At 40.4% G+C, this 14,778-nt stretch overlaps 2 protein-coding genes across 11 annotated transcripts in view; one reads left to right on the top strand and one right to left on the bottom strand.

Moving 5' to 3' along the window:
* mapk10 (mitogen-activated protein kinase 10) overlaps positions 1-2,370 on the bottom strand; it is a 34,122-nt gene extending 31,752 nt beyond the window's left edge. For all 6 annotated transcript variants that reach the window (XM_023408673.2, XM_023408671.2, XM_023408672.2 and 3 more), the window contains exon 1: positions 2,132-2,370. Coding sequence is in view for 5 of the 6 variants with exons in the window: in XM_023408671.2 (XP_023264439.1) it covers positions 2,132-2,134 (3 nt within the window). In the remaining variant the exon portion in view is untranslated. The remainder of the gene's footprint in view (positions 1-2,131) is intronic.
* Positions 2,371-7,640: 5,270 nt separating this feature from the next.
* Positions 7,641-14,778, top strand: part of ptpn13 (protein tyrosine phosphatase non-receptor type 13) — a 44,267-nt gene continuing 37,129 nt past the window's right edge. For all 5 annotated transcript variants that reach the window (XM_023408633.2, XM_023408632.2, XM_087174681.1 and 2 more), the window contains exons 1-2: positions 7,641-7,959; positions 14,303-14,422. In XM_023408633.2, coding sequence (XP_023264401.1) covers positions 14,308-14,422 — 115 coding nt within the window. In that variant the 5' untranslated portion in view covers positions 7,641-7,959; positions 14,303-14,307. The remainder of the gene's footprint in view (positions 7,960-14,302; positions 14,423-14,778) is intronic.

Here is a 14,778-nt window from a genome sequence, read left to right as displayed (position 1 = left end):
TGCAACTATTCTAATAATCGATTAAGATGCCCAATATTCCTTAAAATTCCAGTTTCTTAATTATGAGGATTTGCTGATTTTAGCTGTTTTCCACCATGTTAAAGTCTAAAATCTTTGGCTTCGTCACCTTGGACTCTGGGAAACTGGGATGCTCATTTTCCACTATTTTGTTACATGTTACTGACCAAACGAAATAATCGACTGATATGGGAAATAACCAGCAGATCAATCAATAATGTTGATTAATCATGCCTGTAATCCCACTATTATCTCATCTTAATACATTGTCTTCTTTTATTACATAACATAGGATTAGTATACTGACGCTCCAAAGTCTGAAAAACAAAATGTAATTACAATGCAGGCATCATCTACTGCAAGATAACATTATGCTGGTGGCTGTTTCCATTGATGATTTTCCACTGGATAAACAAGCTACCTACCTAAAAATCAATACCAGTGACTATCAGTTTGTGTAAACCTGCAGTGGCTACTACCTGAAACGACTGTTTTATAAAGCTGAAGCCAGTCATCAGTAATTCACCATAAATATTTAAGAGCTGTTCAAAGACTCAGCATTCGCCACAAGCTGATGATGATGAAGAGGATGAAGAGAAGTACAGTGAACCCATTTAAAGAGAGATGTGACTCTCATCTGCCACTGCAGAAACACCCATAAAAAGCTTTGTTTAATTGTTAAGCGTGTTCCCTGCAGCACTTTCACAGGCATGGAAGCCTGCTCCTGAATAATTCAGCACCCAAGGTCACAGCGCTAAAAACCTCTCTCTTTTTCTGTCTTGAGCACGGAGAGTTTGTTGTGACACCTTTAAACCCTCACTGACTCCACGGCTCGGCACAGCACCGGTAATTAGTCCGTGACTGTGGGCATGCACCACACAGGTATGTGGAAAAATCAGACATTTGAAAATTCAAGCATAACACATCCGGCTGTTTGTGCACATAAATACCTGAAAGCTCAATGTGATACATGCCTAACACTTCAGTATACTCGTGCCTGTGCAATTACTATAATAGACAAGGTGGATTTACAGTCTAATCTACAGTCCTTCCAATAATCCATGTGCTGAAGAATGCCCCAAAACAAAGCAGATTTAGGAAAAATTACCTTCCTCTGTAGCTTCATCTCTTTTAATCCAGTGTGTCCTGCACAGAATGCGACCCACATTAGAGTGAATAAGATCCCATCCCCTCTGCATTATGATTGCCCTGAGTTTCGTTTTAATGACAAAGCCTCTAAAAATCACTTAAACTTTCCCTTAATATACACCATAAACACTTACAGCATCGGCATCGAAACCACCACTGAGACAAAGACCCTTATCAATCAATAAATCACCATTAATTCAGACTGTTTGTCTGAGAACAGGGCTATCTACTTTTCTAGCACTTATGATGGATCTGAGGCTGGTCCCATATCCCTGGTGAAGTAGTGATGGTCTGCATAATGCACAAGGTACGCAGCTGACTTCTAAGGGGGAGGAGGGACAAACTCTGCATGTAGGCCTACAGTATGTAGCCTGTGTAAGGCTTGTGTTTTGAAGAGCATCATTCATCCATCATCCATTTGCACCACTCCTGCACTCCCAGTCAGATGTCCATAATGTGCTTCACAAGAGTAAAGTGCTTATTCGCACTAAGAATAGTCAGAATATGTGGATGTGGATGACAGATAAATAAATGCCAGATTACAGGAGTCAGAATTTGAAATAACAAAGAGAAGTAGCCTGGATAACAACCCTTTAGCCTGTGTGATGTTATTCTCAGTGTCCATTTAGGGACAAACTAATGATGAAGCTCTGTGGTATTTTAGCCAATCGCAGGATGCATGTATGGATGGAGATGGAGAGCGGATGGTCCAACATTTTGTGAGTTCAAGACTAACGCCATAATGCAATCCCCGCACGGTGCTGCTAGTTGTTATAAAACATCTGCGGTAGTGAAATCATCAAGATTGGGTTGATTTTTTTTTTTTTTTGTCCCTTTCCCACCGAGGTATCGCTAGTGGACTTCATTAACCTTCCCTTCCAATCAATATTCATCACTCCACCCTCCAGGCAGTTGGGGTTTAAGCATCGCATCCACATTACACAAACACCCACCCCGGTCTTACCATTCCGTGCCAGCTGATGACGATCCCAGTCCGGTGACAGTCCTTTTTCAAAACATCCCGACGGGAAACAGCGCGGTGACCATAGCTGAAGGCTTAATTTAAACGTTCATAAAGATGGCGAATGTGGTGGAGGAGGAGGTGGAGGGGGGAGACACAAAAAAAGGCGATGAGGAAAGAAAAAAAGCAAAGGGTGGACGGAACCGAGGTTTGCTGATGCTGAATCACTCTCCCCCCAGCTCACCACCTTGCAACCATTGTGCTGCAAGATGCTGGCTGTACCATTGTGGACCTACCAGAGCAGAGAAGAGAGGGAGGGAAGAGGAAGGGGGTATAGGGAAATATGTTTCCATAGCAACCGAACAGGAGCACGTTTGACGTCAAGGCCCGGGCAGGGAGAGAGAGGGCGAGAGAGGTTGAGATCACATGGAGGCTCTCTCTCCGGATGGGAGGGGCGTTTAGGAGCATCACTCTCTGTGATCCCATCCGGTACCGTCCCGCCAGTGCGATCATGAGGCTCAATGAGAATATGGAGGCGGGTGTTATTGGTTAAGTCTGTCTCCCAAATAATTGAGCCTATTGTATCGATGCTATCCGGCAAACATTATTTAAAAAAAAATAAGACAAGTGAAAGTATTTACTCTGTCTTTGGATGTGTTGGTGAAGCAGGGCAATGGAATTGATTTAGCACAATTCATGACAACTACATTCAGTGCTTACATAAACAAGCACCATGTAGAGGAAAATATAACAAATAAAATACAAGGAAAGGCATCAGTGACAAAAGATAAAAAAAATTATATTTTATTTATTTATTTATTTTGGAAAAATGTCTGTTGTAACCTTTATATTAATTTCGTGTTGTCATTTAAAGAAGTGCTGTTTGTTTTTTATGATGTCAGCAATATGTAAACATATCAATATTGTGTCAGCTGGGGGATATTTCATATCCTTAAGGCCATTTTTACACAAAACCTTTGCTTAAACTTAAATTTTCAGAAAATGGAAGGCACTTATTTTATGCATATTTTAGGCTATAATGTAACTGCTGAACCCTCTGATTTATTTCAATTACTTATTTTAAATTTTATTATCCTGTCACAACATTATTATTCCTCCTTCTTAATTCTATGGTCTTGCGTGAAATAAAAATGAATTTAAAAATTGCTTACAGTGAAGTAATCAAATTGTTTCGGCGCCATTCATCCCATCTGTAAATGTGGCTGGATTAACCCTTAAAGCCCCAGGTCACATCTGTGTAGTTCGGAAAGGTCTGTGTATCTACAGTGTACAGCCTGTTCTGAATACAAAATGTGCTTGGAAATTGTTTTTCAAAACTGCAATCTCTAATTTAGAGCTGTGTGAACTGATTTTTTTTGGCCACTTAAAGAATGGGAACCTGACAAATGCGAGTCAAATATATGTAATGTAATAATATATGCTCTTTTTAGCTCAGTTTTGGTCTCCAGTTCCCCCTGAGGAAAAAATTGTGTGTTTACTTTGCTATATGTTCGTTTTTAGTTGCTGACTTTGTTTGTCTGCTGTCTGGTTTCAAGCGGTTAGGCTATATTTAGTGTACATTCAATTTACCAGAGCTTTGAGTTGCATTTATTTGAAACTGAGCACCACTTTTACAAATACTACTTACAACACTGGCAACTTATTCATTGATGTGACAAAGATAAGCATAATTTGCAGGACAGTTACAACCCAAGAAGCCAGTATGCTCAGTATGAAGGTCAGAGGGTTGAGCAGAGAGGAAGTGTTTTGCCACCCCATCAAGTAGATGCAATGGCAATACACTGATTAAAAACATCACTGATATTAGTCTGAAGAGGGTCCAAAGGAAGGTGAAATTATAATTGTGTAAATCAGGTTATGAGGTTGTCTGAGTGCTGACAATGAGAAATGTCCTGAGTTGTCGTCAGTTTCATTAGAAGATGAATATGACTTGTTGTTGACCTCAACATCTGTGAGAGGTAATTGAAATAACCGTTATGCATTACAACCTCACAGATCCTCCTCAGGCAGCTGCCGCCTGTGTTTAAGTCTGGCTCTATTTTTCTTTCACCATATAGGCGACTGTGTGTCATACAGGCTAAAATGTAACACATCAATCTGTCATTTTCCCCACTGCCTGTGTTGCTCCATTTAAGTCTTAGCGTTTGCTAATACAGTATGTTTTGGTGTGTGAATGGGTCCATTTATGTTCAGTTATTTTCTCCAGTCTTCCCTTAACATGGCATTTGTATTAAACTTCTCAGCCCTCTAATCTCTAACTTGGTTTGTTGTGGTAAAGGCTGGTAGGGATGTGATGTACTCCCAGGCTATAGCTCAAATGGGTGATAATGTACCCTGACACATCTCCTGACTGAGTAGAAAAAGTGGCAGCCACCAGGGGGTGGCTCAAACCCACACAAACATGTAGGCAAAAGACAGCACAGACATATTAATACTCAGCAGCTGTACAGGGTGACCTGACAATGAATCAGAGGTTTCTGCCAGTTTACAGACATTCTCCAGTGAGAAAAGCCACTTGAAAAACTGGTAAAACAGTGAGGTCAGCTCACTAAACAAGCCTCGAGGGAGGGAGAATGCCTGCTTGGACAAGACATTATCAATCAGCTGTTTATTAGATTGGACAGATTTTTATGATTTAGGCCTACAGGCCCGAGAGAAGCTTGGGGGATTTGAATATATGCTCACATGAGCTTTATCATAATATGTGTACACTGACACTTAATTACCAGATGTGGCAAGTTTTTTTTTAACTGTTTCAAAGCAGTGAAAAGAAAAGAGCTACAGGAAAGTTTTTAATGCTCTCCAGCTGGACCCAAAGGCTAAACTCACCAGTCAGCAAACCACATGCCTCCATCCTACAGTACCAGGTGCCCCACATTTCTGAGACTGTTGGAGCAGGCAGATCCACTCTTTCAAGTCTTGACTGCAAATTGCCCTTGGGGCTCAGACCAGCACTGATGAGGAGGTATTAAGGACAGCTCTGACAGAAATAGACGGAAGAAGAAATCCCAAATTCAGAACCCCTTTGTTACACTTTATGAGACATTACTTGTTACCCCTATCAGTCTCCATATGGGGCCTCTCTGCCTCAGGTGATAGACGGAGATTAAAGGCTATAGAGTCAAAGGAGACACAGCGTTAACAGGTCATTTTGGCAGCAGTTTATCAGACATAAATAACATTTTTCTGGCTGCCACCAGTGCAAAAAACTAGTAAAATTCCTTAAACATGAACCACTTTAATAACAGTAGATCTACCACACTTACTATGGTCGATGGGAAAAGTTTAGGATAGCTCACATACACAGGGAAGGACCTACAATCATCCAATTGTATTTCTAACAGAAACTTTTCTATGAGGGTAGGTTTTATGAGTTTTCCCCATTCCCTGCGCGTTGTAGTATCTACCATGTTAGAGAGAAATTACTCTAGTTCCACAAAGAGCGTAAGCAGGCAACGGATAGTAATCCAGAGACACTGTCTGTTTGTTATGGCTGTCTACTTTATCAGTACCGTCAGAGTTATCCTAGAAACAGACAATGAACTGTTGTTTATAGTGAGTGACATGTTAGTGTGACCTGTGTGGAGCCACTGCCTAAGAGACTTAAGGATAGAAACTAGGCCCAAAGAAGGAAATTTCCCTCACAGCCATGATGCTTCAACTGACCAACGCACTGGAGGGAGCACATTAATAATAATAATACCAATTTCCTCCTCTGTCAATTTTGGCTTTGCTTTGGCCTTTCTGAAAAATTCCCAATGTTGATCTAGCGGGCATTTTGTTGAAAATGTTTCACCGTGTCCTTTTATTTAAGAATCGAAATAGGTGTGAAATACCCACAATACCTATGTTAGCCCCCCAGTCAGAACCTGCCAAACAAGAACATTCATTATTTTTTCACACATTAGTAAATCCTTCCCTATGTGCACTTCCCACGCCTTTCTTTCATCTAACCACATTCTGAGAAACTTCAAGTCTTTGAATTCTTAAAGAGTCTGACCATATATTTGCAGATTCAAATTTTTTTTCTTTCTTTCTTTCTTTCTTCTTATATCCAAATAGTATTATTAAAATTAATTAGGTTATAATTAATATTAACAGTATTTTGCTTTGTCTATAGAAATTTTGAAGCCCCAATCACTGACCCACTCAATCGCCTTATCCAGAGCTCTTTGAATTTGGTTGAGAAACTAGGAGAGGTTCCTCCCTCAATTCCAGGTGGCACAATTGTCTGCAAACAATGAAATACCATATTCTTTTCCCACTGCACTAAATATTCCATTAACTAATAATTTAAAAAGGAAAGGGATGATATGAGCCTCCTGGTGGGTACCGTTCTCCACCCCAAGTTCCTCATATAGCTCACTTCCAAACCTCACCTTTCCTGACCTTGTAAAAAGAATATTGCTTACTAAGATGTCCTATGAATAGATTTAGGATGAACAAACTGGTATGGGTATGATTCTGGCATGTGTCTGACTGCACAATTCCTGCTACTACATGTAGGATCTGAAGGTTACATTGGCCAGAATAGTATAATTGTTGCAAGAAATGGCTAACATATTGCATTCAGAAATATAAACCCAAAATTACAATATTACATCCTAAATGTTGTGTCCTTACACAACACTATACATGTGACATTTTATGCAACGGCATCAGCCTCTGAAATGTTGAGGAACATGACTATCAGCTCTGTCCATCTAAAGAGAAAACCAGTGTTAATCAAGTAATCGAGTCTTATCATTTCAGCCCATGGCAGTGGATAATAATCATGCTTTTTAGCACTGACAGGCACCGGCAGGCAGAGATAGCCCTTTTACCACAGCCACCATTTCCAAGGCTGTATGTGCTGATGACTAAGATCCACTAGATGGCACAAGACAGACCATGAATAAGGGGCCTTTGAAGTACACCATAGGAAGGAAGTACTCAACAGTGAATTGCTTCCTGACAGCTTAGATCAGACAACTTTGATGTTGTGGGAAACAAAGAAATATAGCTAAAGCTTGATTTTTTTTTTCCTTTTTTTGAAAGGTTTCAGCTCATCTACACAGTCCCAGAGTGTAGAAGACATCACATCAGTTTTGAGAGCATTCAATATGTGCTCTGAAGTAGTTATCATCAGCTTTTCAATAATAGGCTGTTGAATTACATAAATGAATGTAATCATTTGTACATCATTCAGAGGAATATAAGTTGTCTGCAGAGTTGTGAATTTGGTTCAATTTACAACCCACATCTGTGCCTCAGCTCTCTATATATTCAGAGTTATATAGAAAACATTTAATAAACCAGGTTCGTCATCCATAAACCAAGCTGTACATTTTACTCTCCGTTGTGTGTGTTACTATAGAAACGGCTAAATGACAGTCCCCAAGCAGAGAGCCAATGGACAGCCATAGTAAGGTGTCTGGTTACTCCCAGTCAGCCCACGCTAGCTGGGCAAAGGGAGGGGTTATTCCGCTCCTCAGCAGTAATGGTAACTTGGCTGCGCTTGAGGAGAGTTTAATGCTGTGTAGTGGCCACCAAACACGACTTCTAGGCAGTTTCCGAAGAGGAGATTTGTTTATTTATTTATATTTTTTGTAATTGTGGCGGCTCGGAGAACAATACCTGCAGTGTAGTGGATTTTCATAGCCGAATCCGCCGTGGAAAGGTAAACCTGTTGCCTGCCGGGCTCGCCGTGTACTATCCAAGATGTTGCTTTGTGGATGGGATGGCGTCTGGTCCGGTTTGTGTGCGCACCCATAGCCTCGTCGGAGTACGAACATTTCCCTCTCAAGTGATTTTGTAGCTCCTCTTGCCTGGTAAGTTTCGTAATAACTACTCAAGAAAAGTAAATAAACTTTAGTGTGTTGTAGCTAACTTTAGCGTAACCGTTGTCAGCAACTCTCCCCGGGAAAACGGAGGAATTGAGACGGTTGTGTCGAGGCTAAAACGCCGGATCTTCTTTTATCTAAAAGAAAAAAAACTTTACCCGGCTGTGAGCTAGCTACTTTTGGGCTAGTACACGGTCTGTCGATAGTTAATGTGTCTCGACCTGGAAGTACTGCTATATGTTGAATTAACGTAACACCAATACATCTGGCATAGGGCATCTTTGACCACCCCAGTAACTGTAAGGTTTAAAGTTTAGGAGGAGACGCCACTGCAAAAATAACAGGGTGTCTAGCCAGCTAATTGCTTTCAAGTTCATCCACCTGCACTATTTGTGTAATGCTGACCAACATGCACACAGCCCTTTAGAGGCATAAAGTGTCAGTACAGGCTGAATGTTTTATGGGGGGGGGGGGTTGTAAGAATTCAGCTTGTACCCCCTCCCCCTTCATTACCATAGAAAAGTAGTAAAGTTAACTTAAAGTCAAAGGTCACGAGGGTTTTGAATTTGTGTCATTCAAGACCAAAGAAGAAAGTGGTGAGGCTGTGTGATTGAGCAGGATTAACATTCCCATCAAAAGTGGCTATGATGGAGATGGTGCAAGCATCATCATAGGAAAAATAGGCAGTGGGTTGGGTTTGTGTGTTGGGAAAGGGGGGGTGGGGGGTTTGAGTGAGTTTTTTTTTTTTTTTTTTTTGCAAAACCATGCTCTGCATGTCACGGTACTCATAGCAACCCTGTGATTAACAGAAATGGAGCGGATGAGGTCGAGACCAAAATGAAAAGTGAGGGCTGTTGGTCCAGAGCTGGGCTGATAATCATGGAATAGTCATGGCTCTCTTCTCTGGCTGGTCCTGACCCTGGCACTGCTGAAAAACAAAACACCAGCATCCAGAGAGTGGCTTACTGGTTAGTTAGACAGAGCCAATCCATAACTGGAAGGTACCAGGTTCAGTGATGTAATCGCCAGTGTTGAATCCATTGAAAGCTCTGCGTTTAGTCATTGTAAGATAATCTGGAGAAGCATGTCGGCAAATTGCCTCAGTTGTAAGAAGGGTACAATTAATGAAAACCAGCCACTGGGTTTTCCCTTTTTATTTCGCTTTTATTTATTTTATTCTGGGAAAAGAGGTTCACTCAGAGTTTGTTGTTGAATTTTCCTGGCACCAATGACTTCAGGAAGATTTTCACCTCAATGTTGGCATAGCGTTTGTCTTCTCACCGGCTTCTGTTCCAAATGTGTTTGCCAGCTGAGACCACAGTTCTGATGTTTGGAGGATATGAACAAATTCCTTCTCATATCTTATGTTATGAGTTATGCTTTTGGAAATAGAAGTGGAATCTGGTGTTTTTACGGATGATTGCTTCGAAAGTGCAGCTATTCAGGTTTTCAAAGGACTTAGGATAAAAGAAAAAGGTTTGGAGCGAAAGATGGGCATCTTTTGCTGAGCTTTTTGTTCCTGGCAAATGTAGAGGGGATGAGCTTTGAAAGAAAGCAGCAGAAACCAAAGGTTTTTTACCTCTTTGGTATGGGTCACTCTGCTGGAGTGCAATTTTTCAGGTGATTGTTTTCAAATCCATTTCATGGGTTGTAGCTGTGTCACAGACAGGAAGGTGGGAGGAAAGAAAAAGCTTCTGCAGAGTAAAGAACGCTATCACGTTTCCAGGATTATTTTCTTTTAAATCCTTGTGACTGTGGCCACCACTTAGCAGCACCAGCAGCAGAATTAACCTTGTTTAGGTTTTCTTTCTAGATACAATGTGGGATACATGGGAGTACCTGGGAACAAACATCCCCAGTGTTTGAAAAGGGGAAAGAGAATGAGGCGCTGAAGTGGTGAAGGCTGTCTGCTCTCGCTGTTTTGGGCCGCTGCCTCCTAAGCCCCCTCAATAATGAGTAGGACCACAGTCCAATGAGAGAGGAGCTGGCCTGCACTGCAGCCTCAGTGTGGATAAAAAACATTCCACTGTAGGTCTCTGTTAAAATAACAAGGGCCACAAAACAATCAGTCTTCACAGCACCCGCTTTCCCTCATTCTCATGGGTAATGAGCAAGATGGGTAGTAACCCACTTTGCCTCACACTTCACGCCTCCCATTGACTAGAATGGCTAACCTGCATTCCTGCATAAACAATCAGGACTGTGACATGCTTACTCATTAACTCTCTTCCACAAAGTCTGATTCATAGAAAGGATGGTGTTTCACATATAAGTTTCGGTTAAATTTCTCTAACACTAATCATGCAGCTGACCCAGCTCATGCTAGGAGTTTATGGATAAGTAAACAGATTAAGATTTAGCTCATAATGCAAACACAACAAAACAGCCTCTTTTTGAAATGTTGAGTCAACTTATAGCCACGCTGGCTAAGGAGCATGGCTTTAGTGCCGGCAGTGTCAATCTATTGGTCAGTGTGGTCCAGACTGAAATATCTCAATAGCTATTGGATGGATTGTCATGAAATTTTGTGCAATGACATTCATGGACCTCAGAGATTTCCATGCGCCGCTACCAGCAGGTCAACTTCACTTCTCTTAACCAGTGGAATATCCAACAACTATTGGATGGATTGTCACAAAATTAGATACAGAGAGTTATGCTTCCTAGATGATATATACCACTGACTTCAGTGGTACACGCGGTAACCCTAACACGGTCAATCACTGTATTAGTGCGATTGTCGGTTTAAAAGGCCCAGCGCCTCCTCAATTCTGATGTCAGAGATGTGTACTTCAAAAATTGTCTGATCATCCAACAAGTGCTTCTTTTTCAGTATACAGGCGCCTTTAGTGTTTGTTTCTTTGTTTCACTATTACATATTACAGTATTAACAGTGAAATTTGAACTTCTGTGAATAAATGAAAAAACGTATCAACAGTACAGCCAGATGAGGCCCTCAGGCGTGATCCACACCCATGAGTCAAACCCACAGGTGCATCGCTGTCAGCAAAACCTCAGTACAGGACACAGCTAAATCCCATCTGACACATTAGGCTTGGGTATATTGGTGCTGTTAAGCTCCTTTTTTTTCTCTTAAACAAATTTGTACACATGCTAAGCTATAAGGTATCACACTTTGTGATTTGGTTATACATTGAAAAAAGTTGGGAAAAAAGTTGCTTTTAAAATATTGTTTTAAGGCTTTTTAAGGACAGTTGTACTATAAAAAATGAATTATGATCAAATGTGGTCTCATGTGCCCTGGTAATCATCCCATGACTGATGTTTGGTTGATCTTCCATAGAAGTTACGCCTCATTTCCTGTTTGGAAGTGTTCTTATTTGTTTTTGTTTTTGTGTCTTCGGCCAAAAGTCTTTGATTTATAAAATCCTGAGTTAGAGCTGTGATCTGGCGAGTACAAACATGCTCTGTGCTGTATTTAATGTGGGTTTGCTCAACTTCGTGTGGAAAAAAAGTGAAAAATAGACTGCGAAAGTTCAAAACATCAGAAAAGCTGTCAGCGTTGAAAATATGGATTTGTTTTCAGTCAAGGAATCAGAGGGGAAACGTATTTTTCATTAGTCTTTCAAAAACACTTTCTGTTATGTTGTACCATGACCGCTTGTTTGTGTCGTATCTTGTAAAGTATTGGGAAATGTGGTCGCTACACACAAAAGTTTGAGTTTCTGAAGTATCATTTAAATGCAGAAAAAGTGGAGGAACAATAAATGGCATTCACTATCAGATGGTTTCAAGCATTATTGTACACAACAGTGCTATCATACATAATTCTCCAGTAAGAAAAGATTATTTCTGAAGAGACTCAGGCAGTTTCTGAGAGCATTTCATGGATTTTATTAGATATGCTGCAAAATCAGATCTGGTCAGGCAGTGAAACCACAACAAAAGGTGAATTTGAATAACTTGTTTTTTTTTGGTCTTTAGCCACAGTCTAGAGCAGACAGATAAGTCTTCAACTGTTGTATTACACCCTCTAGGACTATCAATCTTAGCTTCTTCTCAAGGGAAGTGATAATCGAGTTCTATGCTGTCGTGACCACCCCTCTGAAGCCTGCGCTTGTTTTCTGTTATTTATTTGGTTCTATCTGCTTCTTTATCCCCCACTATTTTGGCACAAATTACATACGACTTCAATAGACTTCTCTACATCCTCAGCCGTGTCGAGCACATTGTCCTTCCAAAATCTTTTGCATTTCCTGGAATATTTACATATGTACACTGGATGGTGTGCAGAATGTCATTGTATAGTTTGATTTACGACTGTGACATATATACATTTTATATTTTTGTACACTGGAAAAATTGCATCACCTGCCTACACATCAGAGCAATCGACACTTTTTTTTTTATTGCACACTTAAGCCTTTTTTTGCACATCCTCAGAGTCTGCTAATGGACATTTCACTGCACATATTGTGTGAGCATGTGACAAATAAAACCTGTGAATCTTTAATCCTGAAATGTCCATCTGCTCGGTGGACTATTGTGAAATATGAAATAAATAGAAGATACTTCACACTCTGCTACTCTTGCTAAATGTTAATTGGCTTGTTGGGTTTCTTTTCAATTATATTTGTATGTGTGGAATGGAGTACTGCAACATAACAAATCCCACAGGGGATTAATAAAGTATTTCTGATTCTGGGTTGTGGTTGACAGTTGAAAGTGAATTGAACCCAAAGCTATGGCAGTGCTATAAAACATGAGTTTTGTGCCATGTTTACACCTTAAATCAATGCAAGTAACTTTTGCCAAAAAATATTTATTATCTCGTGCAAAGCTGAAGCAGCCCTCACCCTAAACCTTTTCTCTGCACCAACAGATGAATAGAGTACTCTTTCGCAGCCGCCCTATCACCCACACTTTTATCCCTTGCAGCTATTGTATGCAGGTGCTGTGTACCTTAAGCACTCGTTATACTTCCTGCTCAGTTAGAAATAGTAATAATAGAAACTGGAGCTTCCTGTTGTGCCTACATTTGCATATCATGGCTGGATTGAGGAGATGAGACACCATTGACACTGCAGCACAGGAGCTGGCATTTCGAGAGAAACAGTAATAGATGAGAGATGAAATGAACACGCGTCATTTCATTCAGGGTCCCATAAAGTGGACTCTCAGTTGTTGTGGGACATTTAAAACCCACAAATCCTTGTTAAATTTGGACTACTTCTTTGGTTTATAGACAGTTACAGCTGAAAAAAGATAACAAAACCTAAAAACAGACTCCTCACTTATGTGACTTCGTATTAAAGCATGAAAATTATAATCAAATCAAGTCACGTAAAACAGCCAGCATGTGGCTAACATGAGTTAATCCCTTCGGCATAGCATGCTCTGGCATGTGTGTAATCTAAATTCATGTCAAGTACTGTAGATGTACTGTTGTGTGATATTTGTGTATATGTTTACATATATGCTACACCAAAAGCTGATTTGCTGTATCACTGCTGTCCAGGAGGCAATATAAAGTACCTGTCTTGAGCTTGACCCAGTTATAGTTTTATGACATGTAATCACTAAACAGAAGTGTGATGTTATTACTCATGTGTACAGCAGCAAGCAGCTTTAAGATCACATCCAAAAAAGTGGCGTTGTGCTTTTCTAGATTAGTGTCCACCAGTTGGAAGCTGCTGTCTTAACTCTCAGAAGCTGGTGGAGTCTCACAGTAATAAACTGCCACTTTGTTGAATGTAACTTAAGTAAAGCTGTGTGTGTGTGGGTGTGTGTGTGTGTGTGTGTGTGTGTGTGTGTGTGTGTGTGTGTGTGCATCATGTGCTTACACTCCTCCTCAACTGCTGACGATGATAAGACATCATACATTTCGACGATATGGCCAAGGGCAGGAGAAAGCACAAAATATGATCAGAACTAGTGATAAATACCTCGGTGCTTTGGTTTATCGTAGCGATGTGGTGTGTTGTGGCAAGAATTCTTACAGGATTAGACTTGATCTAGGATTATAATTCTCACCTTAATTAGATTAGAATAGGAAATCCATTCATTTTCAGTTGTTTTAACAGAGAATTTTGATTGCTGACAAAGTAATCAAAATTTGGGACCTGCTTGGGAAATTAAATTAAAAAAAATCTATGTAGGTGTATATTGCTCTGAATAGCACAGGAGATCAGATGTGCAGATACTCTGTGTGTTTTCTGGCCTGATTTGACCTTGTGCCAGAGGCTCCTATCGTATAACAGGAAAGAAAGCATGCGCCATTTTCCTCAAATTATGCGTAAAGCTTATTTATGTCTTTGTGTGTTTTTTATTTTCTGGTGTAAATCAGTTGCCCTTTGTCCTCTGTGCACAGGGAAGATGCATGTGTCTCTAGCAGAAGCCTTGGAGGTTCGAGGAGGTCCGCTCCAGGAGGAGGAGGTCTGGGCAGTGCTCAGCCAGAGTGCAGAGAGCCTCCAAGAACTCTTTCACAAAGGTACGAACATGTGAGATCAAGTCTGCACAGACGTTTCCTAGAAATACGAAGAATACAAAGAAACACGGTTCATGTTAATTTGTCTTTCTTACATACAGTACTGTCTTATGTCCCCCCAGCCTTCTCCTTTATTATATGTGAACACTTTTTTTTCCTTTTTAATGAATGGCCTGAATAACAATTGACTGGTGTTCAGACCTCATGAATTGCAGGTGCCATTTTGTATTGACAAATTGATGGGATTGCATACCGTCTTTCTCAAGGGATGATTTGTTAATGTTGGTTTATAGATTGATTTTTAATTAAGTTTAATTCAAAGATCTCATCACATCCAACTCTCAAGTCGGTGTCAGTAA

Source organism: Seriola lalandi, unplaced genomic scaffold (assembly GCF_002814215.2).
Source record: "Seriola lalandi dorsalis isolate HSWRI2012SDOR001 ecotype SW California unplaced genomic scaffold, Sedor1 jcf7180002054370, whole genome shotgun sequence".
Classification (NCBI taxonomy): domain Eukaryota; kingdom Metazoa; phylum Chordata; class Actinopteri; order Carangiformes; family Carangidae; genus Seriola; species Seriola lalandi.
The sequence above is the reverse complement of the archived record's forward strand: the minus strand, read 5'-3'. Positions and strand labels throughout refer to the sequence as shown.